Source organism: Triticum urartu, chromosome 7A (assembly GCF_056163025.1).
Source record: "Triticum urartu cultivar PI428250 chromosome 7A, HENAU_Tu73, whole genome shotgun sequence".
In the NCBI taxonomy this organism is placed as follows: Eukaryota; Viridiplantae; Streptophyta; class Magnoliopsida; order Poales; family Poaceae; genus Triticum; species Triticum urartu.
In genome coordinates this window covers 369,953,839-369,978,710 of record NC_141879.1, presented here as the reverse complement: position 1 = coordinate 369,978,710, position 24,872 = coordinate 369,953,839, and the positions used below count along the sequence as shown (strand labels likewise).

Genomic DNA, 24,872 nt, shown 5'->3' with positions numbered 1-24,872 from the left:
CTTTTTCGGCACTAAAATGATAGGAACAGCACAAGGACTAAGGGATTCGCGTATATAACCTTTGTCGAGCAGTTCTTGTACTTGACGCATAATCTCCTTCGTCTCCTCTGGATTGGTACGGTATGGTGCACGGTTGGGTAACGATGCACCGGGAATTAAGTCAATTTGATGCTCAATCCCGCGAATAGGTGGTAATCCCGGTGGCACGTCTTGTGGAAAGATGTCGGCGAACTCCTGCAAAATGTTAGTGACAGCAGGAGGCAAAGAGGAAGGCACGTCCTCGAATGAAAATAATGCCTCTTTGCACACAAAAGCATAGCAAACAGATTTGCTAAAATCTAGATCATCAATATCAGATTTGGTGGCAAGTAAACATGCACTTTTCAATTTAATTTCAGAAGCAACACTAGATTGTTTATTATTATTAGGCTGCATTTGTTGCTCAAATTCTTTTGCCACAATCTGATTTTCACTCTTAGTTTTCTCCTGTTTTGCTTTATTAGCTCTATTAATATCATCTTTCAAAATGGAATCAGGAGTCATAGGAAGCAAAGTAATATTTTTATCCTTATGAACAAGAGTATACTGATTGTTTCTACCATGGTGAATAGAATTTTTATCAAATTGCCATGGTCTACCAAGTAATAAGGAACATGCTTGCATCGGTACCACATCACAATCAACATAATCAGCATATGTAGAGATACTAAAATGCACACGAACAGTACGTGTTACCTTAACCTTGCCGCTGTTGTTGAACCATTGGATGTAGTAAGGATGTGGATGTGGTCTTGTGGTGAGAGATAGCTTCTCCACCATCTCGATGCTAGCCAAGTTGTTGCAACTCCCTCCATCTATGATCACGCGAACAGAACGTTCCTTCACAACTCCCTTTGTATGGAACAAATTATGCCTCTGATTTTGCTCAGCTTGTGTAACCTGCACACTCAAAACACGTTGAGCAACTAAACATTCATACCTGTCAGCATCTTCAGGAGCCATGTATTGCGTCTCATGATCAGAATCGTCTCCACCGTGTTCGTCACGTGTAATAAGAGCCAAAGTCTCCTCATCATAGTCACTAGCGGACTCATACCCACCATCCTCAGTAACAATCATCACATGCTTAGATGGGCATTCTCTCGCATAATGACCTCCACCCTTGCAACGTCGACAGATAATATCATGTGTTTGCCCTGTTGATGCCATGGATGAAGAAGAGCTCTTTGCAGGCCCAGAAGGTGTGCTCTTGGCAGATAGTGGTGATTGTGCCTGCTTTATTGTATCACGGTTGGAGGTGGCAGCCGACGGAGGCGCCGGTGAAGCAGAACGTGTGGAAGTAGATGATGCACGTGGTGTCCATGAAGAAGGTCGACCTGCAGAAAAGTTAGTCCGCGCCAATGCCTGTCGATCCTGCACTTCACGTTCAGCTTTACAAGCAAGATGGAATAAACGAGTGATATTAGTATACTCCTTATACTCTAGAATCGTCTGAATCTCTCTATTTAATCCACCCATAAAACGTGCAAGCATAACTTCATTCTCCTCAACAATACCACATCTAATCATGCCAGTTTGTAATTCCTGATAATATTCTTCTACAAAATTTTTTCCCTGTCTTAAGCGCTGCAATTTTTGAAGTAATTCACGTTGATAATATGGTGGAACCCAACGAGTATGCATAGCAGTTTTCAAAGCAGCCCAAGTAGCAGGAATGGGATATAATCTACAATGCTCAGACCACCAAACACATGCAAAACTAGTGAATGCACAAACAGCAGCAGGAACACGTCTCTCCTCGGGATATTGTAAACATGTAAATCGTTGTTCAGTTTCTAACTCCCAAGTAAGATATATATCAGGAACATATCTACCCTCAAATGGTGGAATATTCAATTTTAGTTTAGGGAGATGGTCATGATCTCGTACCTGAGGGTGAGCCCTACCATTGCCATTATTTGCATGTGGACGACTTGATGGTTGCTGTGCTGGTGGTGGCACGTAGTTCTGATTTTGATCAACCTCATTCTCGTAATCGCCAGCAAAATCATCCTCCTCCGCATCAGCAGCAGGAGCCACAGAAGTAGCAACAGCAGCACCAACAGTTTGGCCAGGTGCAAGAGGGAGACGGCTCGCTCGGCGGAGGGCTGTTTCACGATGTGTAGGTAGTCGTCGTTGTTGTTGTTGTAGAGGTGCGTTAGGTGCAGCCGGTGGTGGTGGTGGAAGACGCGCGAGCAATTCATTAAACCTGTTATCGAGCTTTGTTTCGAACGTCTTCTCCATGTCATCTATCTTCTCCATGGCCTCTTCAAATCTGTTTAGCACATCCTGCACCTGTCCATTCATCATTTGCTGAAATTTATCATGCAACTCCTGATTCGTCATGTTCTCCCAGTCAGTCTCGTCGGCTTGTGATCCTGCCATGGTTAGCAACAATAGAAAACACACAAGAATATGATCCTACAGAATACTAACAAGAGGTGGTGGCGGCGGGTGTCACAAATCCGTCAAGCAAATCTCAAATTCTTACCAGTTCTTACCCAGCAGCAGGCGGTGATCGGCAACCGTTGTAGTCAAAACTCTCAAAAGCTTGGATAGAGCGATTGCCAGGGAGAATCAAACGCACGACGTAGAGGTATGTGGAGCTGGGAAGGCTTATAGTATGGTAGCAAAAAGGGTCAGCAATAATCAATTCAGAGATGCAAAGTTGAATAAACGCTCAACGACGGTACTGTGCTGGTCTTAGGCTAGACCGTGCTAGAGACGCGAGCCTAGAACACTAACAAAATCACGGCGCTGCACGTAAATAAGGGAAAAACACACTCTGGAACTTTTTTTTCGCTTTTTTTTTGCGAAAAATTACTATAATGGCGAGTGTCTCAAAACTGTTTCCTCGTCAAACTGATAGGATGGGCACGAAATTTTTTTTTTCACTTTTTTTTTCGGAAATCAGGGCAGCGACGACGAAAAAGTGCGACAAAAAATCACTATGATGGCACGTGGCTCAAAAGACTCAGAAAAGCCTAAAAATAGGATAGGGAAAAAATATTTTTGCCCGTGAAAATTTTGGCCTAAAAACTGCCCGGGGGTCTCCAGACTCTTTTTTTTTTTCGAGACCTACGCAGGCAAGGAAACACGAATCGGAATTGAGATTGATCTCAAGAACAAACCTAATATGAGAAGAACTCGGATTGGTGGTGGATATATGGTTACAGATTGGTGGTGGTATATGGATACAGATTGGTGGTGGTATATGGATACGGATTCAGAACGGTGACGGATAAGCAATGGTGGTAGATGGGCGATGATGATGGTGCGGCGGCGGCGTGACAACTTATGACCAGAACTCGAAACTCTAAAAGACTAGACTCTAAGACCAGCAACTTGACACGACGATGCAACCGCAAATTCAACAAAGCAAAAACCCTAAAAAGATTATGCAAAGGCTCAGATTGGTTCGGATCTGATGAACTAACCCTAATTTTTTTTGTGGCTTTTTCGTGGACTGTAGGTATGAAGAACAGACTCGATCTAATCTACGAAAAACTGTAAAAATCTCACCGAGCAACCTGGAAATCTGATACCACTTGATAGAGGCAAAGGTGTCCCGATGTTTCGATGAGATGGTGGCTATCGTTTTCTGTGGGAGTCGACCTTGACGATCCGACTACGAACGTGCGAGACGTCACGCCTTAGCAATCGCTAAACCAACTTCCAAGGGGTTATTGACCACGCCGGAGCACGATCAGCCTGACCACGAGGGCCTGTTTCCTGCGAGCAAACGAAGAACAAGCAAGAAACTGAGATTGCAATCTGGATATTGCGAATATAAGATGAAAGCTTTATTGATCAAGGTGGGGTTCTGTGACGTCTTGGTCTGGTCGTTGGACACAAACGAAGTACGCGAAGTTGCAGCTATGGCGAACTTTTAATCTAAACAAAACCCAAAGTCTAAACGACGCCCTAAGGGCTGTATATATGGAGGAAGAGAGGGGAATTTCGTGGCCCTTGAGGGTGGGGTTCGAAACCAACCCTAACTCTTGTTTCCCCACACATACGGACTCTAAAAATAGCCTACACTTAAGTATTTCGAAATTACATGGGCCTGGCCCATTAATAAGGTGACGCAGCACCTAGAATAGCCTATGGACGAATATTATGAAGTGGCATCTTGTATATTTCGTCCATGGCTTCATGCACTCCTTATGGCGGCTTCAAAGTCCTGAAATCATCACTTGTAACTCCGTTCTTGATCCCCTTGCGCATGCCATCAACTCCATGCGTGTTCTTGCTCCAATGTTCATCCTTCTCCAAGCTAGGCCCTTCATTTGAAAGCAAAACAAATGTATCCAATTTAGGCAGCATCATAATCTCATGAACATTAGAATCATTACCAAGAAACGAAAGTACCTGGTAATTTAATTGGCGTGCGCGAGCTCTAGTAATTGGTCCAGTATATGTAACAGTAGGGGCTGTGGGTGTAACAATGGTATTGATGTCCTCATCAGCAGCGACTTACGCTCTCCGCTTGCTGGCCGATCACCAACAGGTTTAATGCCATGCTCAATCACAGCCCCCATTCATCGGGGCGTCGACCATGCGCTCGCTGTACAGGATCTGGTTGTCATCCACCCACCGGCAGACGAACTCCCGTGTCGCATTCTCATTGAGGTGGCCCGAGCCGCTGCTGCAACTCCAGCAACAGCAAGAACGAACAGAGGCAGGCCGATCGGTGTGTCCTCCGCCATGTACACCACCATGCCATCGTCTCCGGGTCGTCCAACCCACCGCGGAAGCAAATCGGAACACGAGGTGTGGGAACCATCCCTTGACGCTGTTGGTGGATGTGCCAGTGATGACGCCGGACTCTACAATTGGACAGAGACCATGCATTGTAATTGATTATCGTGAGCTAACCAAACATGTTTAAAACTTTGCCCATTCCGTTTATGGTGCCGGTGTGACCTCATTACAATTGCGTCTGCATTACTATTCTTAAACCAAATATCTCTGCAGTTCTTTTCTACCTACAGACTAGACATGCCAAGCATTTAACCAATGCAAGTGCGTCGGTTCTAGTTCTGGTGTTTGTGGAAAAATGTTTGTTTTGCAAAGTATCACTGATTAATTGCTTAATTTTCAATACTTCCTTTAAGTCAATGCAAACATCTACCATGCCACATGTTAATCTTCCTTTAAGTCTCTGCAGTTCTTTTCTACCTACAGACTAGACATGCCAAGCATTTAACCAATGCAAGTGCGTCGGTTCTAGTTCTGGTGTTTGTGGAAAAATGTTTGTTTTGCAAAGTATCACTGATTAATTGCTTAATTTTCAATACTTCCTTTAAGTCAATGCAAACATCTACCATGCCACATGTTAATCTTGCTCCTACCTCTAGGTCAGGAGTGATGTTACACGTTATAGATATGGTGATGAGCAGCATCTCGATGAAGCACTAAAGCGGATCTTTCAATATGGTTTGGTAATTCCTTGTTTTGGTGCTTTGCCATAATCTGGAGTATTTAACAAAAAACTACCACATTTCATGGAACCGTGCCTACAAACTACCACTTTACAAATTTGTGCCGAAAACTACCACTTTTTGTCTAATCTTTGACTAAAAACTACCATGTCAGGAAAGTGCCCAATTCGCCTCTTCTAAACGCCTTTCTAACAGGATGGGCCCACCTGTCAGTATTAATCTTCTTCCTCTCTCTCTGGCATTTCGTCAAACACTTCGCCGTGCTGCTACCCCACGTCCATGACGAAAACGAAGCTCGGGCATGAAGTCGAAGCAGGAGGGGCGCGGCGGCTGTGGTGGTGACTAGCAAGCGGCGGCCATGGGTGCTGGTGGAGGCCGGTGCAGGGCAAGAGGAGCAGATGAAGGCTCGGGCTCCTCGAACCATGGGGATGGCCGGCAACAGGCAGCTGCGGGAGGCCGAGGGGAGCGGCGAGGTCGGCCGGATCTGGAGCTTGAGGCATCCGGCGGCGACGCTGGAGCAGGGGCACTGGCGGGGCGAGGGAGAGGCCGCGCGCGGCAGAGACGGCTAGCTCCGGCGAGGGCACCGGTGGCCGGGGATGGGCGAAGCGGCGATGAGGAGGCCGGGGATGCGGAAGACGGCGTGGAGGCGTGGCACTGGTCGCGGGCGTGGGAGGCGGATCTGGAGCGGGAGGTCGCCGATGAGGAACTGGACGGGGCGGCGCGGGCTGACGAGGTGCTGCGGGGCGACGGTGTGGGAGGACGAGCGGGGCAGAGCGGCGGAGTGCACATGAAGTGTTTGAGGAAATGCCAGAGAGAGGAGGAAGAAGATTAATGCTCACAGGTGGGCCCATCCTGTCAGAAAGGCGTTTAGAAGAGGCGAATTGGGCACTTTCCCGACATGGTAGTTTTTAGTCAAAGATTAGACAAAAAGTGGTAGTTTTCGGCATAAATTTGTAGAGTGGTAGTTTGTAGGCACTGGTTCCATGAAATGTGGTAGTTTTTTGTTAAATACTCCATAATCTGACATTATCTCTCCTTTTATTCGTATTATACCTATATATTCATGTTCACCTCAGCTCCTGAATATTTTCTAGCTAATCTCTTTCTTTACATTGGAAGGATTCTGCTACTTTATCCTACTTATCTTCTTTCCTTCTATCGAACTGGCAGGGTGGCGGCATTCCAAGACGTAGTGCACCTATATTACAGAAGATTCAAGAAGTAAATTTTGCATTTACTTTGTTCCTTGGAGTAGTCTTTTCTACAGATGGTTATACTTACTGCAAAGCACACGTTTAATTTTGACAATTTATATTTAGATAGTTACATCAAGTGCCATTAGATCCTATTTTTGTCTCATCAGTGGCCCCCTATTTTATTGCCTTGTCATTGGTCAGCATTACCACAGATCTCTAGGCAACATACTAGATGGTGTTGACTAAGATGGACAATGCGAGGACTATAGCTATAGCTTAAGTAGGACTAGTTTGAAAGGCAGAGTGAGATGTATTCAGGAACAGTGGTATTTTATCCGAATACATGATGTACAAATCTCAGAAAAAAAATTAGCCTTCATGACGGAGTATTGTTATGGGTTGTTACTGATTACATGATGTAGAAATTTTAGCAAGAAATTTGGCCTTCATGAGTATTGTTATGGCTTGTTAATAAATTCACGATGTAGAAATTGCATAAAGTTTAGCCACTCTTTCAACTTCCCATATGCTTTACGGAAATTTCAGTGGCTTGTCTTTGTTGATTGTTTTCATGTTTTTAGTAAAGTTGACTGGTCTTTATCTTTGGTTTATTTACACCAAAATTCTTTACTCCATCAAATCATCACATGATTTAACAAAAGGACATTTCAGTTCACTGGCGTAATTCTCGGTTCTGGGATTCATAGTATATTTTCCATGTAGGTAACTGATGATGGGAAATACTGTTTAGTACTGGAATTCGAAGCCAAATCGTTGGAGCTATCAGATTTTGAGAAGAGGCAGGTTAGCCCCCTCCTTTATTTGTTCATGGTTTCTAAATATACCCCCTCCTTTATTTGTTCTGGGTTTCTAAATATAAAAAGCTCACCACTGTGGAGTTAAATAAATGTTGTCAAAAGTAAATGCATGCAGAGAGAGCTGGTTACCTTAGTAGTCTCAAAACCTATTTTATACTAATCTTATAGTATTAGTTTCAGTATGTGAAAAGGACAAGTTAAAGAAGTGAGCCTAACTCACTTGGTTGGGGAGTAGATGTACCTACACACTACGGCCTTCTTCCTCTAGGGGATTAATTCCACCCAGGGGTTGGGTCATCTCCACCCCGTGACCTAACCCCCACAATTCCCTTCACTTCTAATCCCTGTCAGTGGAACCTGTACAGTTAGCTCCAGCGAACCACCCATACAAACTGTGAACAACTTCAATCGTTGGTACAAGCATGGACTGGTGCTGATAAGCAGTGCTGCACTAAACAGTGAACAAATCTCTGAAGGCTACACACATGACATCTCCATGCAAGCTATTGCAAATTTCAAAACTCCAGACCAGCTGATGAATTTCTTGCAATGCTTCCAGTCTATGTTATGATCCACTGATGAAAACAATTATTCAGCATGCGTACGAGGCCGATTTTTTTCTGAAAGGGAGATTAGAATCTCCGGCCTTTGCATCATTGCGATGCACACAACCATTCTTATTAATTATTAAGCCTAGTATATAACAAAGGGAACCATGGCCGAACCATTACAAGTATGGCATTAATAGGTTAATACCTATAACTAGATCAGACTTCTTCCGCAGCAACACCTTCAAGAAGGGATAAACGTCCTCATGCTATCGTCTTGCCAGGTCTGGCCAGAAACGGCCCGGACAAGGATTTTCGTCATGGTTATCGAGACCAGCCAATGAAGACCAGCACAACAAGTAGACAACGACTTCAACAATGTAAGGACGCAAGTTTGTTGCTGCTGATACTGACCAATAAAGGCAAGGACAAGAGTTTTCACACTGGACAAGGAGCAGTGCTCCTGTCAGCATCTGAATGATGGATCGTTCGATAGTTGCCTCCACTGGTACTCCACGCAAAGGCCAAAAGGCGCTGGCTAATTGGTGCGATGTCTTCACACCGCACCGACCATCAGGTGGACGCCCATGTCTCAGCAAGGAATTGGCTACTGCCACTCCACGCTGGCGTGAGATACAATGCAGTATCCACCATATTGTCGGAGCCGTTGTCCTAGTGCTAGAAGCTGGTGTGTAACCGCTAGTGCGCCCCTTGCTCATGTTACCTATGAATTGAGATATGAGAGTGAGCGAGAGAGGAAGATGAAGACACATGAGTTTTCTGCTGCGTAATTCTTTGCAGTTTTTCTAGCTTTCTCCTTTTATTCCGAAAGAAACAGTAAACGTGCCATGTAGCTCACCCAACGACCAGTCATGCCATCCCATGACCCGAGCTTGCACCATGCCATCCTACAATCTTGCCGAGGACCGCACAGACCATGTCCTTCTGCTCAATTCTGTTAGAGTTATATTAGTGATGTCTTTCAGTGATGTCTTTTGGCCTTTGCATTCTTGTCTCTTAGCATCCTTTTTTTTGAGCTAATCTTGGCTTCCTTTTGTTGCCTTTTGGCATCCTCATGTATGTGTACATATGTTGGTTTTGGTATCCCAATAATACAAGTTGCTTTGATAACATGGTAACAGAGCCCAGGTTTTAGGGTCTCCATTGCACGTTGCAACTCGTGCTGCTCGAATTGAGTTTTTTTTCCTGGTCTTCCTTCGATCTCTACATCGATTTCTTGGTCGTTTCTCCTGAACGCTTGCAGCTGCCCTACTGCTGTTTTCGGTCTTCGACCGGTTTGGATCTGCTGCTGTACGCGTGTGACGCTTGCTGATCTGCTGCTCCAGATCGAGCCTTCATCCGCCGTCTGTACAGTTCGTATCTTCCAAGGTCGCCGTCTGTACGGTTCGTATTCTCCTGCTGGATCGCGCCGCACGTCTTCCTCCAAGGTTGCCGCCGAACCCGTCGCTCTCTGGTCGCCGCTCTGCCGCTGGCTCCTCCCGTTCGTTCGCCGCTGCCGCCTACATCACTGCGAGCCGACGTGCGGCTGCCGGCTCCGATTCCCACCTGTCGCCGGTGCCCTCCCGCGGGTCCTTTGCACACACGTTGCTCCTCGCCCTCGGTGCATCCTAGGCCGGGACGCCCCGCCGCCTCACGTGCTCCCGTTTTGGCCGCCCTTTGGATCAAGTTGTCCAGCGCTCCACTGGATCGAGTTGTCCGCTTCTCGATTGATTGGTCCCTGATCAATTCTCTTGATCTTTTTTTCCTTGATTGATCTGCCGATGCTCCTGACCGCTCACGTCCAGGCTCATCGGGTGTTCTGTTGTCGGTATTAGTCTCTTTCGGTGGTTAAAAAAAGAAGAAAAAAGAGTGTAAACAAAGAGGTACAATGCTTTCGTCAGGTACGCCACTCCCTCGCTGCCCGGTGTTTTTCTATGGTGTTCCCTTCACTGATCCCGTTTCTCACATGCGCTTGTCCTCGGTGCTTGGTGCTCGTCCGCTTGGAGGTGGTGGTTGTCACTCTACTTCGACACCTTCTGCGACTTCCACCGATGCTGTTGGCTGCTCTACATCAACTCCTTCGACAGCTGCACTGCCTTCCCTAGCCGCTTCTCTGCGGCGTTGGTCGTTCTTCAGCGACTCCTCTCGCGGCTTCCGTGCGCGACAATGACCGTCAACTCCTCTCGCGGCTTCCGCGCGTGGCCGTTACCGCTCTACGTCGACTCCTCTCGTTGCTTCCGCGCGCGGCGGTGACTGCTCTACTTCGACTCCTCTTGCGGCTTCCGCGCACGGCTATGACCGTTCTATGTCGATTCCCCCAATGGCTTCCACATGCGGCTCTACGCCGACTCGCTACTCTTGGTCGACTCTACACGCGACTTTCACGGATGGTGGTGGTTGCTCATCGTCGGCAGGCGTTTCTACCTGGATCGCTTCCGCCGTGCGCGTGAGATTGTGTAGCTGCGATGCCTGCTTGCTGCTTGGGATTCTTCAGCGACGGGTTCTGTAGTTTCCGTGACCGACTCTTCTGGCACTGAGAAACCACCTTCTACCCATTCAGGTACGTCCCCATGGATTCTTGATACTGGAGCGTCTTTTCATATGACTCATGATTCTTCCACTTTGACCTTCGTTCGACCTGTCGAGTCTCCTGTTCATGTTCTTACGTGATGTAGGGTGGAACCCTAGATGGCCGATTTTCACGAAAGGAGCGGATCCCGCGAAGAACACGAGGGGAAAGACGAGAGAATCACTCAAACCAACAAGAACGATCACACATATGCTAGATCCGAGTACACATAGAGATCACACGATCCAAAGTCAACAAGGGACGATACAAAGGGTAACCGGTTCTTCTCCGTGAGGAGGTCTTGATGTCTTCCTGTTAGGGGTCTTGAATCCAAGTGGATCTTCTCCGAAGAGGTGTCCGTCCCTCGCAATGAAGTAGATCCGGATGGATGAGTGAAGCTCTATCTCACATATGAGCTAACGCAACGCTAACCCTAGAAAGAGGGAGGAGGAGTATATATAGTCTAGGTGGACGACGGGGTACACGGGCCTCGGGCCCTTACACTGTGCGCAGACAGGGGAGGCCGGATGTCCGGGGCTTCACGAGGTGCCGGATGTCCGGGCGGTCGGGGCTGGCCTTGACTCTCTCTGGATAAAGGGTGCCGGATTTCCGGGCTTCGGGCCGGATGTTCGGGCTGGGCCGGATGTCCGGGGCCTGTAGTTGCTTGGCGGCTGCTGTGGACGATGCTCCAGGGGCCGGATGTTCGGGGTCATGGCTGGATGTCCGGGGCCTGGAAGCTGTTCTTGACTCCTTCCGTTGGCTCTCTTCATCCGTGAACTTGGGGACTTGTCCGCTTTCACGTGCATCTTCGGTAGGGTCCTCTTGGTACCTGATCATGCACAACATTCCGGACTTAGATAGTAGCCATGTCTCGAGAGGATCATATGTGATATCACTTAGGAAGGAAGTCACCTCGGTCTCGAGAGCTCTAGCTCTAGCTCGTGTCATAGGTCCTCTTGGCACTTCGTGAGACGATGGTAGGTCCATGGGGATGACCGTACGCTGCTCCGCATCATCTCCCCTTCCTTGGGGAAGATTCGACCTCGGATCGAAATCTTCATCACCATGGTAGGGCGAGAGATCTTTGACGTGGAAGATGTCGCTCACGGAGTAATTGTCTCGTGGAATGTTGATCTTGTAGGCGTTGTTGTTGTAGCGTTCAAGCACCTTGAAGGGTCCATCCGCTCGTGCTAGAAGTTTGGACTTGCGTTCGTAGGGGAAGCGGTCCCTGCGAAGGTGTAGCCACACAAGATCTCCAATGTTGAATACCATGGGGTGCTTGTTGAGGTTGAGCTTGGTCGTGAGTCGTTGTACTTGGTGCTCAATGGTGTGCCTTGTATCTTCATGCATCTTCTTGAGATAGTTGACTCGGGCAGTCGCGTCCATGTTTGTGCGCTCTTGTAGTGGTAGGGGAAGAATGTCCAATGGGGACAACGTGTTGAAACCGTAGACGACCTTGAAGGGGAACTTGCCGGTAGTCGAATGTCTTGCTCGGTTGTAGGCGTACTTGGCGATGGGTAGACACTCCTCCCACTCCTTGATGTTCTTCTTGATTAACACGCGAAGTAGAGCGGAGAGTGTGCGGCTGGTCACCTCCGTTTGGTCGTCGGTTTGTGGATGGTATGCCGTGGAGAAAAGTAGCTTGATTCCGAGCTTGGCGCATAAGGTTTTCCAAAAGTAGCTTAGGAACTTGACGCCGCGTTCCGAGACTATCGTCTTTGGTACTCCATGTAGGCGCAATATTTCCCTACAAAAAAGATTGGCAACATGTGAAGCATCGTCTATCTTGTTGCAAGGAATGAAATGAGCCATCTTAGAGAATCGGTCCACAACAACAAATACGAAATCCTTTTCATTTCTAGTTCTAGGCAAACCAAGCACAAAATCCATGCTAATATCTTCCCATGGTTGATACAGAATTGGAAGAAGCATATAGAGACCATAGGATTGAGCTTTAGACTTAGCTTTGCGACATGCATCGGTTGGTGAAGCGGTTGACGTCGTGGAACATCTTGGGCCAAAAATAATTCTTGGAGAGCGTAGCAAATGTTTTTTCGCGTCCAAAGTGTCCCATTAGTCCTCTGCCATGAGATTCTTGCAAAAGTAGCAAACGAAGAGAAGACTCGAGGATGCAAAGTTTGTTAACTCTCATAAGATAATCATCTTTGATGTAATAGCGTTTCCAAGATGTATGCGTCAAACATTTGGCATAAGGAATAGCAAAAGTAGGATCATTTGCATACAAGTCTTTTATGTGCTCAAAGCCAATGACATTTAGTTCAAGTTTGGTGACAAGCATGCATATGCGGGAAAGAGCGTCCGTCACAACATTTTCCTTACCTTTAATGTACTTGATGACATAAGGAAATGACTCAGTGAATTCAATCCATTTAGCATGGCGCTTGTTCAACTTAGTTTGACCCTTAAGGTATTTAAGTGTTTCATGGTCGGTACGAATGATAAATTCATGAGGGCGAGGATAATGTTCCCATTCATGCAAAACTCGCACTAAAGCATATAGCTCTTTGTCATAGATGGGGTAATTGAGTTGCGCTTCGGAAAGTTTCTCGCTAAAGTAAGCTATGGGGCGCTTCTCTTGCGTTAACACACCTCCTACGCCATTACCACTAACATCACAATGAATTTCAAAGGGTTTGTCAAAGTTGTAAAGCAAGCACGGGAGCATGAGTAAGCAAATTCTTAAGCTCATTGAATGTGTTATCTTGGGATGGTCCCCAAACAAAAGGCGCATTTTTCTTGCTCAAAGCATGCAAAGAAGAAGCAATGGTGCTAAAATCCTTAACGAATCTACGGTAGAAACCGGCTAAACCAAGGAAGCTACGCACTTGCTGCAAGTTGGTTGGTTGGGGCCAAGTTTTAATAGCATTGATCTTAGATTCATCTACATGAACACCCTTAGAAAAGACACCGAAACCCCAAAAAAAAGCTTATCAACACCAAAAAGGCATTTGTCCGTATTAGCAAAAAGGTGCTCTTTTCTAAGAGTTTGTAGCACGATTCGAAGGTGGGTGACATGGTCTTTTAGAGATTTGCTAAACACAAGAATATCATCAAAGTAGACCACAACAAATACACCAATGTAAGGTCGAAAAACAAAATGCATGAGTCGCATGAAAATTACCGGGTGCTTCGGATAAACCCATTGGCATAACAAGCCATTCATATAAGCCAATTTTGGTCTTAAATGTGGTTTTCCATTCATCACCTTCTTGGATGCGTATTTGACAGTAGCCACTCTTAAGATCAATCTTATAGAAAATGGTGGCTCCGCTAAGCTCATCAAGCATATCATCTAGGCGTGGAATAGGGTAATGATAGCGCACGGTAATAGCATTGATAGGACGACAATCGGTACACATGCGATATGTACCATCTTTCTTGGGAACAAGGATTACCGGGACGGCACAAGGCCACAAACTTTCTCGAACATGGCCGTTGTCGTTGAGTTGTTGTACTTGCCGTTGGATCTCCTTAGTTTCCTCGGGGTTGACGCGGTAGGGAGCCTTGTTAGGAAGGGGTGCTCCGGGGATGAGGTCGATTCGGTGCTCGATGCCTCGTAGAGGAGGTAGACCCGGAGGTAGCTCGTCGGGGAAAACGTCTTGGAATTCCTGCAATAGAGAAGATAACACTAAAGGTAGATTGTGAGAGGTGTTAGCTTTTGGTGCCTCGTCCTTGCACAAAAGGACATAATGCATGACACTTGATGGGTTCTCACACACTTCTCTTATCTCACCTTTGGTGGTAAATAGAACTAAGTTGTTCTTGTCGCTCATCGTGGAGGCACTCATTTTGGGCTTGTGGCGCTCATTCTCTTTTTGGTGGTTCGTTCTCTCACTATTCTCTCCACGATGGGTGGCTTGCTTGCCAGCGATCACTTGGCTTGGAGACATAGGTCGAAGTACGTACTCCTTTCCTTTCATCTTGAAGATATAGTGATTCGTTCGGCCGTTGTGGATGACACCTTGATCGAATTGCCATGGTTGCCCAAGAAGCAAACGGACATTGGAACGACATCACACTCCAAAGTGTCTTCGTAAGCTCCGATTTTGAAGGAGACTTGCACTCTATGCTCGACTTGGATAGTGCCGGAGTTGCTTAGCCATTGAACTTTGTAGGAATGTGGGTGCTTCATCTTGACCAATTGGAGCTTGGAGCATAGTTCTTCACTTGCCAAGTTATGACAACTCCCTCCATCGATGATGACCTTGACGGACCTTCCGTTGATGCCGGCCTTGGTATGAAAGATAAGGCATCTTTGGTCTTCTTCTTGTTGATGTTGAAGAGTCAAGACCTTCGAGACAACGAGAGCGTGGCTTGAATCTTCGTCACAAAAGACTTGACCCTCTTCATCTTCGTTCACTTGCCGGTGCATGGCCACTTGCTCAAATGCTTCCATTTCTCCTTCACTCATGGAGTCGTATGTGCCATCGTCATTGAAGATCATGGTGCGCTTGTTGGTACACTCAAAGGACTTGTGGCCTCGGCCTCCGCATGTGAAGCATTTGAAGGAACTTGTCTTGATGGTCTCATCGGTCGGGGTAGATGATGATGAAGCTCTTGGCTTGAAGTTGCTTGTTGTAGGAGGATGGCTTGAGGTTGTCGAAGTTTTCTTGTAACTCGACTTGGCGGCGTTGCTTGTAGATGGCTTGGTTGAGGTAGAAGGTGTTGGAGTCGTTGACGCTTGGGTGTTGGAGACGCCATAGGACTTGGATGAGAACTTGGCATACTTGAAGTCATCTTGCACTTGACGTTCCGCCTTGGTAGCTTGATGCACTAGCTCGATGAGGTTCGAGTATGGCTGGAAGTCGGCGATCTTCTTGATAGGATGATTGAGTCCATTCAAGAAACGTGTCATAGTTTGCTCATCATCTTGCGTGACATTGGCTTGTATCATTGCAATCTCCATTTCCTTGTAGTATTCTTCAACGCTCTTGGTTCCTTGCTTGAGGAGTTGGAGTTTCTTGAAGAGGTCGCGGTTGTAGTAGGTTGGCACGAAGTGTGCTCTCATGACATTCTTCATTTGCGCCCAAGTAGTGATGGGTGGTTCACCTCTTACCTCTCGACGCTCAATGACTTGTTCCCACCAAATGAGGACGTAATCTTGGAACTCAAGGGATGCCATAGCGATCTTCTCTTCCTCATAGTTGTGCAAGTGGAAGATTTTGTCAACCTTCAATGCCCATGAAAGGTACTTTTCGGGATCATTGCTTCCGTTGAACTTTGGCATGGTGAACTTGAGCTTGCCGTAACGTTGCTCTTCATTGTGTTGGGGTCGAGGGTGATGACGTCCTTGACGAGGAGGATTGTCTCCCTCAACTTGCTCTTGGCTTGGAGGATTTTCATTGTCCTCTTGTTCTTGTTGAACTTGAGGTGCTTGTTGAGCTTGTGGAGGAGCTTGAGGAACTTGATGATGCACTCTTGATTGAAAAATCCTCTCTTGAACCTCTTCGCGAAGCGCTTCTTGTTGTTCACGAGCTTGTCGGTTGCGCGTGGCTACGGCTCGACTTGAATCTCGGAGGGCTCATTGCGCCTCAAGTGCTTGAGCTTCTCGCGATTGTTGTTCTTGACGTTGTGCCTCGGCATCTTGTGCATCTTGGTGTAGTCGCGCTCGCTCTTCCTCTTTGTGTTGGCGTTGACGTTGCCGTTCTCGTGCTTGCGCAAAAGTAGCTTGGTTTTGACGGTGTCGTTGCTCTTGTGAGTCGTTGTCGTGTAGAGGGTTGCGGGTTGCTTGAAGATTTTGGCGCGTGGCACGTCGAAGAGTATTCGATGTCGGTGTACTTGAGCCGGAGATGGTGTAGTCGGAGTGTCGACTTGAGCGGCTCCGTCTTGAGGAGGACGAAGTGGAAGAAGAGTGGTTGAGCAACAAAGCACGAGTCTCGTCCATTCTTGCATCATTCTCTTGCTTATGGTCGTCGAGCTTGTTGTCACAGTCTCTTGTACGTTGCTCGGAAAGTCGCAAGTCGGTGGCGAGGTTGTCGATGCGTTCACTCATTGCTTGTTGCTCTTGATGCAAAGCACGTTGTGCACCAAAGAGGTGGCTCTTTGTGACGTAGGAGGACATGTCGTCGTCTTGCTCGATGAAGAGTGGGTTGGTAGAAGTACTTGGCCTATCCATCGTTCCAAACAAATATGTGAGTGGGAGAAAGAGAAGAATTTATACCAAATGTACCTTGACCGATGTTGAAGACGGATCAATGATCACTCAATATGAAACAAGGAAATAGCACAATTGGTACCAATTCTTGTTGGTTTCTCACACCTACACAAGTAAAAACTTATGGTGGAGCTCGGTGAGGATGGTGGCACAAAATTTGATGCAATTGTTAGTGAGCTTCAATAATGTTGGAAAAGATTCGCAAATTTGCAATGCAACAAGTAGACCAATAGCAAAATATGATACACGGAAACACACACGCAAAGAGATAAATGGGGTCGTGCAACCAAGGAATGAGCCAAAATGTGGAATCCACGAAAATACTCTTGTTGCACAACACTAGAGAGACGCTAGCACGATTGCACAATAGGCGGATACGGAAACTTGTGCACAACCTACTAAGCAAAAATGCAACAACTTCTATCCCAAGTATGCTCTATGTATGGTCTTTCGATGATATGATCCAAGATGATCTAGTATGACAATCTTAATGTAGTATGATACTATGGTTCTTGCTTAAAAACTCTTTGCTTATCTTTCCCTTTTGCTTAAAAGCTTGTTTGGCTCTTTCTCTTTTGAGCTATTTTCTCATGCAATGTTTCACGAACCAAGATAGCAATTGTGTATGAGATGACGACTTTGTGACACAAAAGATGATACCAAGATATGGACCAATGATATGATATGTATGCAATGGGAAGTATGATCACTAATGTGCACAAGTGACGTTGCCGGCAATATTCAAAGGCTAATCTCGATGGGTAAGATACGCAAAATGGGCTATGTGGTTAGCAATGCAATGGCAAGAATAATATATCATGATACCAAGATGAGGTTACCGATTCTTGCTGACGGTATGGTGTCAAAATGGTGAAGTGGTTGTTGTCGATGACGCGCCCGTGGCGAAGATGAGCGGCGGTGATGTCGATGTCGAACCGTACCTAAATAGCTGGAACACAATAGGACATGGAACCGCAACTCAAATTCTCAAAGCAAAACGTGACCAAATTGTCGAAGTTGATAGCGGTTAAGTGATGGTCGTGAGTGTGGGAAATGGTGGTGCTATGCGGAAGTGATGGTGGTATGCGGAAGTGGATGTGGGCACTGGAATAAAATTTGGCGAAATTTGGACGGAAAACGGGGCGGTGGATGGAGATGTTGCTGTCAGGGGCCGGATGTCCGGGCTCTAGATCCGTGGACGAACTCGAGGAACTCCGCATGGAAGAGGCAAATTCGGGAGATTTTGTGGATGGAAATTGGGGAAAAGATGGGGGAAAGCTAGATCTACAAACAACACATGAAATCCGCGGATCAAATCGAACAAAACTTCATCACACCAACAAATCACAAAATTTTTTGGGGTATTATTTTTGTGGGAAATTTTCGAATTAGGGACAAAATCAACAAAACAAGGCTAGAAAACACAACGGAGAGGTTTCGAAATCGTGATCAACGTGGCTCTAGATACCAAGATGATGTAGGGTGGAACCCTAGATGGCCGATCTTTCACGAAAGGAGCGGATCCCGCGAAGAACACGCAGAACACGAGGGGAAACACGAGAGAATCACTTAAACCAACAAGAACGATCACACATATGCTAGATCCGAGTACACACAGAGATCACACGATCCAAAGTCAACAAGGGACGATACAAAGGGTAACCGGTTCTTCTCCATGAGGTCTTGATGCCTTCCCGTTAGGGGTCTTGAATCCAAGTGGATCTTCTCCGAAGAGCTGTCGGTCCCTCGCAATGGAGTAGATCCGGATGGATGAGCGAAGCTCTATCTCACATATGAGCTAACACAATGCTAACCCTAGAAAGAGGGAGGAGGAGTATATATAGTCCAGGTGGGCGAAGGGGTACACGGGCCTCGGGCCCTTACACTGTGCGCAAACAGGGGAGGCCGGATGTCCGGGGCTTCACGAGGTGTCAGATGTCCGGGCGGTCGGGGCTGGCCTTGACGCTCTCTGGATAGAGGGTGCCGGATTTCCGGGTTTCGGGCCGGATGTCCGAGGCCTGTAGGTGCTTGGCGGCTACTGTGGACGATGCTCCAGGGGCCGGATGTCCGGGGTCATGGCCGGATGTCCGGGGCCTGGAAGCTGTGCTTGACTCCTTCCGTTGCTTCTATTCATCCGTGAACTTGGGGACTTGTCCGCTTTCACGTGCATCTTCGGGAGGGTCCTCTTGGTACCTGGTCATGCACAACATTTCGGACCTTAGGTAGTAGCCATGTCTTGAGAGGATCATATGTGATATCACTTAGGAAGGAAGTCACCTCGGTCTCGAGAGCTCTAGCTCTAGCTCGTGTCATAGGTCCTCTTGGCACTTCATGAGACGACGGTAGGTCCATGGGGATGACCGTAGAATGCTCCGCATCATTACAGCTGATGGCGCTCCCCTCTGTCGCTCATGTTCCTCGACTTACCATGCAACTCATATCTGGGGGTCAAATTGTTGACTCTAGTTGTAGGGCATTCTCGACTTTAATTCGTGTTCTGTTCAGGGTTGCCGCACGGGTGCTCTACTTGGTGCTGGCCTTGATGCCCTGATGGTCTCTGGGAGCTTGACTGGCTTCGTCTTCCCTCCGCTGCTAGCGCCTTCAGTCTCACAACCCCCATTGTTGCATCTACCAGCTCCTTTTAGCAGTGGCATCATTGTCTTGGCCATTATGTGGTTCTCGTCTCTCATCTTTGGTTCATCGTGGTGTTCTGGGGTCTGTCTACGGTAATGCTTCGTTGGATTGTCTGGGTTGTAGGCTTGGTAAGCAGATTCAGCTACCTTGAGTCAGTGTCCGAGTGCCATTTTGATCTCGTTGACTCTAATGTTTGGGGTCTGGCTCCCTTCACTTCGAAAGGGGGCCATCACTACTATATTATCTTTATAGATGATTTTTCCCGGTACACTTGGATCTGTTCCATGTCTTCTCGTAGTGAGGTCTTATCTACATACAAAAAGTATGGTTCATACCTAGTTTTCCACTCCTTTTCGTGCAGATTTGGCTGGTGAGTATATCTCCCATGTGCTGCGAGGATTCCTATTGTTGCCTTTTGGCATCCTCATGTATGTGTATATATGCTGGCTTTGGCCTCCCAATAATACTCATAACAAATTCTAACAAACGAGCAAAGAAATCGCTAACGGAAATGCTACCTAAGAAGCGATGCTGTGGCAGCTAAAATGGATTGCCATGACAGCCAAAAATGCCGCCATGGCATGCTTATTTTCCTGAGCGGTGTAGTTCGATAGGCAACGGTCTCCCCCTTCAACCCTGTCGCGAGAGAGTGAAGTCGACGATGCCGATCAAGAGGCAAAGCTCTTGGAGGCACACATGCCCAAAGTGACTCTTCTCAGGATATCAAACTTTTGCTTTCTTGTGCGGATGAACTCCCCGACCACAATACCATTGTCAACACAATCCCTGACAAGGTGATAGCACAGATCTATATGCTTGTTGTGATCATGGAGAATTGGGTTCTTGCAAGGTGAGATTGCTGACTTGATTGTCGATGTAGAGCACTGAGGGAGCCGTGTCTCGATTGAGCACCTCCCCCGTGTAGATGCGAGACCGTGTGATTGAGCTTTGAACTTAACTTTGCCACATGTAGTGCATCGGCAAACAATGCCTCGGAACATCCTTGGCCAAAAGAACTTGTTGGCGAGCATATCATAAGCCTTTTCGTGTCCAAAACACAAAGAACTCTCGGGAACAAAAAACTCGTTAGCACGCATGAGATAGCCATCATTAATGTTGTATTGTTCCCAACAAGTGACATCTTGACAATTAGCAAAGGAAGTCGCAAAGAAAGCATCATGCACTTGCAATTCTTTTATATGTAAAAAAACCAAAAACATTGAGTTAAAGTTTAGTGGACAACATGCATTTGCTAGAAAGAGCATCCGCAACAACATTTCTTTACCCTTCTTGAACATGATTAACAACAACAACAAAGCCTTTAGTCTGAAACAAGTTGGGGTAGGCTAGAGGCGAAACCCATAAGATCTCGCGACCAACTCATGGCTCTCGCACATGGATAGCAAGCTTCCACGCACCCCTGTCCATAACTAATTCTTTGGTGATACTCCAATCCTTCAGGTCTCTCTTAACGAACTCCTCCCATGTCAATTTCTGTCTACCCTGACCTCTCTTTGCCGTCTGCTATGCATTGGAGTTTCTGGAGGCCTGCGCTGAATATGCCCAAACCATCTCAGACGATGTTGGACAAGCTTCTCTTCAATTGGTGCTACCCCAACTCTTATCTCGTATATCATCATTTCGGACTCGATCCTTCCTCGTGTGGCCACACATCCATCTCAACATACACATCTTCACCACACCTAACTGTTGAACATGTCGCCTTTTAGTCGGCCAAGTCTCGCGTCATACAAATTGCGGGTCGAACCGCCGTCCTGTAGAACTTGCCTTTTAGCTTATGTGGAACTCTCTTATCATAGAGAATGCCAGAAGGTTTGTGCCACTTCATCCATCCGGCTTTGATTCTTTGGTTCACATCTTCATCAATACCCCCATCCTCCTGCAACATTGACCCCAAATATTGAAAGGTGTCCTTCTGAGGCACCACTTGCCCATCAAGGCTAACCTCCTTCTCACACCTAGTAGTACTGAAACCGCACATCATGTACTCGGTTTTAGTTCTACTAAGCCTAAACCCTTTTGATTCCAAGCTTTGTCTCCATAACTAACTTCCTATTTACCCCTGTTCGACTATCGTCAACTAGCACCACATCATCTGCAAAGAGCATACACCATGGGATATCTCCTTGTATCTCCCTTGTGACCTCATCCATCACCAAGGCAAAAAGATAAGGGCTCAAAGCTGACCCCTGATGCAGTCCTATCTTAATCGGGAAGTCATCAGTGTCGACATCACTTGTTCGAACACTTGTCACAACGTTATCGTACATGTCCTTGATGAGGGTATTGTACTTTGCTGGGACTTTGTGTTTTTCCAAGGCCCACCACATGACATTCCGCGGTATCTTATCATAGGCCTCTCCAAGCCAATGAACACCATTTGCAAGTCCTTCTTTTGCTCCTTGTATCTCTCCATAAGTTGTCGTACCAAGAAAATGGCTTCCATGGTCGACCTCCCAGGCCTGAAACCAAACTGATTTTTGGTCATGCTTGTCATTCTTCTTAAGCGGTGCTCAATGACCCTCTCCCGTAGCTTCATCATATGGCTCCAGCTTAATTCCACGGTAATTAGTACAACTCTGAACATCCCCCTTGTTCTTGAAGATTGATACTAATATACCCCGTCTCCATTCTTCTGGCATCTTGTTTGCCTGAAAAATGAGGTTGAAATGCTTGGTTAGCCATACTATCGCTATGTCCCCGAGGCTTTTCCACACCTCAATGGGGATACAATCAGGGCTCATCGACTTGCCTCCTTTCATCCTTTTTAAAGCCTCCTTGACCTCAGACTCTTGGATTCGCCGCACAAAACGCATGCTCGTCTCATCAAAGGAGTCATCTAGTTGAATGGTAGAACTCTCATTCTCCCCATTGAACAGCTTGTCAAAGCACTCTCGCCATCTATGCTTAATCTCCTCGTCCTTCACCAAGAGTTGGTCTGCTCCGTCCTTGATGCATTTGACTTGGCCAATATCCCTCGTCTTCCTCTCTCGGATCTTGGCCATCTTATAGATGTCCCAGTCACCTTCCTTCGTGCCTAACCGTTGGTAGAAGTTCTCATACACCCGACCCCTTGCTTCACTGACAGCTTGCTTTGCGGCCTTCTTCGCCATCTTGTACTTCTCTATGTTGTCTGCACTCCTATCCAGGTATAGGCGTCTGAAACAATCTTTCTTCTCTTTAATCGTCTTCTGGACGTCATCATTCCACCATTAGGTATCCTTTCTCCTTCCCCTGGACACTCCAAACTCCTTCGAGGCCACCTTACGAATGCAAGTCGCCATCTTCATCCACACATTGTCCGCATCCCCTCCTCCTCCCAAGGGCCCTCCTTAATGACCCTCTCCTTGAACGCCTGAGCTACCTCCCCCTTGAGCTTCCACCACTTCGTTCTAGCAACTTTGGCATGCTTATCCCGCTGGACACGAATCCGAAAGCGGAAGTCAGCAACCACCAGCTTGTGCTGAGGTACAACACTCTCTCCAGGTATCACCTTACAGTCTAGGCACGCACGCCTATCTTCTCTTCTTGAGAGGATGAAATCAATCTGGCCAGAGTGTTGGCCACTACTAAAAGTCACCATATATGATTCTCTCTTTCTAAAGAGGGTGTTAGCTATAATCATGTAGTAGGCTAGAGCAAAGCTTAAGACATCTTCTCCTTCTTGATTCCTGATGCCATAGCCAAAGCCCCCATGCACCCCTTCAAAACCTGTGTTAGATGTACCCACGTGGCCATTGAGATCTCCTATGAAGAGCTTCTCGCCAATCGATACACTCCTAAACATGTCTTCCAGGCCTTCCCAGAACTCCCTCTTGGTGTTCTCATTGTGGCCTATTTGCGGGGCATACGCGCTGATAACATTGAGAACTAAGTCTCCAACTACCAGCTTCACTAGGATAATCCGGTCCCTACGTCTCTTGACGTCTACCACTCCATACTTGAGGCTCTTGTTGATCAAGATGCCTACGCCATTTCTGTTTGCAGCCGTCCTCGTGTACCACAGCTTGAAGCCGGTATCCTCTACCTCCTTCGCCTTCTGTCCCCTCCATTTGGTTTCTTAGACGCAAAGGATATCAACACCTCTCCTCACCCCTGCATCAACTAGCTCCCGAAGCTTCCCTGTCAGAGACCCTACGTTCCACCTACCTAAGCAAATCCTCCTAGGCTCTGACTAGCTTCCTTACCCTTCACACTCGTCGAGTCAAATGCGATGACCCTTGCTCGTTTTTCACTACATCCGGGCGCCGATGTAGCGCGCCACTAAGGATGCGACGACCCAATCCTCGCTCACTTGCCACCGTATCCGGATCAAGATACGGCGCGCCACTAGGAGGGTGACGGCTCGGCCCTTGCCCATTTGACACCACACCCGGATTCCGATGTGGCGTGTCGTTGAGAGGGTTGCGCCCCAACAAATTTTTTTGGGGTTTCATCTCCATAAGAGTGGCTGAGTTTTTACGTTGGTTCGCCAAGCCTATCCCAACCCTCCTTTACCCGGGCTTGGGACCGGCTATGTTGAGACAACATCGGCGGAGTTGGTTTAAAGGGCAGCCTGGTACATGTAGCTCCCGCTTGCGCAGGGTCCGGGGAAGGGTCTGACCACTTTGGGTGTATAGTACGCAGCTTTACCACTGCGCCAAGGCTCCCCTTCTTGAACATGATTACATAAAGAAAAGATTCAGTATATCTACTCCATGTTGCATGTTGTCAATTTAGCTTGACCTTTTACGTACTTAAGTGATTCATGATGGAAATGAATAACTAATTCTTTAGGCCATATATAATGACGCCAAACTTGCAAAACACGGACCAAAGCATATAGTTCCTTGTTATAAATGGGGAAGTTTAATTGCGCGCCGAAGATTTCCTCACTAATATATGCTATTGTGCGTTTCTTCTTTGTGGCCACTCATCACGGAGACGCTCATTTTGGCTTCTTTATGGTGGTTCTCTCGCTCACTAGGTTCTCTCGATTAGGCAGAGCTTGAATATTGTCGGTGATGACTTGGCTTTTTGCCTTTCCATTGGAAGCTATAGTACGGAGATTTTGTTTTAGTCGAGTTGAATAAAACTAGAGAAAACGTCTCATGTTGGGGGACACCAAATATCTTCGTTACTGATTCGTGGGGATTTTGTTGTTGCTGCGCGCGGAGTCGATCCAATCTACTTGATGCAAGTTTTTGATCTTACGCTCTTGCATCTTTGCTCGACCAAAATTTCTTGTTGCTGCTGCTAGTACCGTGGAAGGTCGGGCCAATGAATGATTCGCCATCTAGTTGAGTATATATCAGTCCCAATCTTCACAATAATGAGATGGCAAAAGGAAGAATCACAATAACTGAAGAAACACAAGAGGGCAAACTAGATCAACAAGTTTCCATCACACATGTTCTCTCAAAGCATCCAAAAGAAGAGATACATATAG

The 24,872-nt window shown here is 46.9% G+C and overlaps 1 protein-coding gene across 11 annotated transcripts in view; it reads left to right on the top strand.

The window, feature by feature from the left end:
• LOC125518797 (uncharacterized) overlaps positions 1–24,872 on the top strand; it is a 51,055-nt gene that overhangs the window by 16,795 nt on the left and 9,388 nt on the right. For 3 of the 11 annotated variants that reach the window (XM_087535973.1, XM_087535975.1, XM_087535972.1), the window contains 2 exons: positions 6,654–6,704; positions 7,403–7,483. In XM_087535973.1, coding sequence (XP_087392099.1) covers positions 6,654–6,704; positions 7,403–7,483 — 132 coding nt within the window. Of the gene's footprint in view, positions 1–5,399; positions 5,484–6,653; positions 6,705–7,402; positions 7,484–24,872 lie in introns of all 11 variants that reach the window. The other 8 variants (XM_087535970.1, XM_087535969.1, XM_087535974.1 and 5 more) reach the window with 5 other exon arrangements.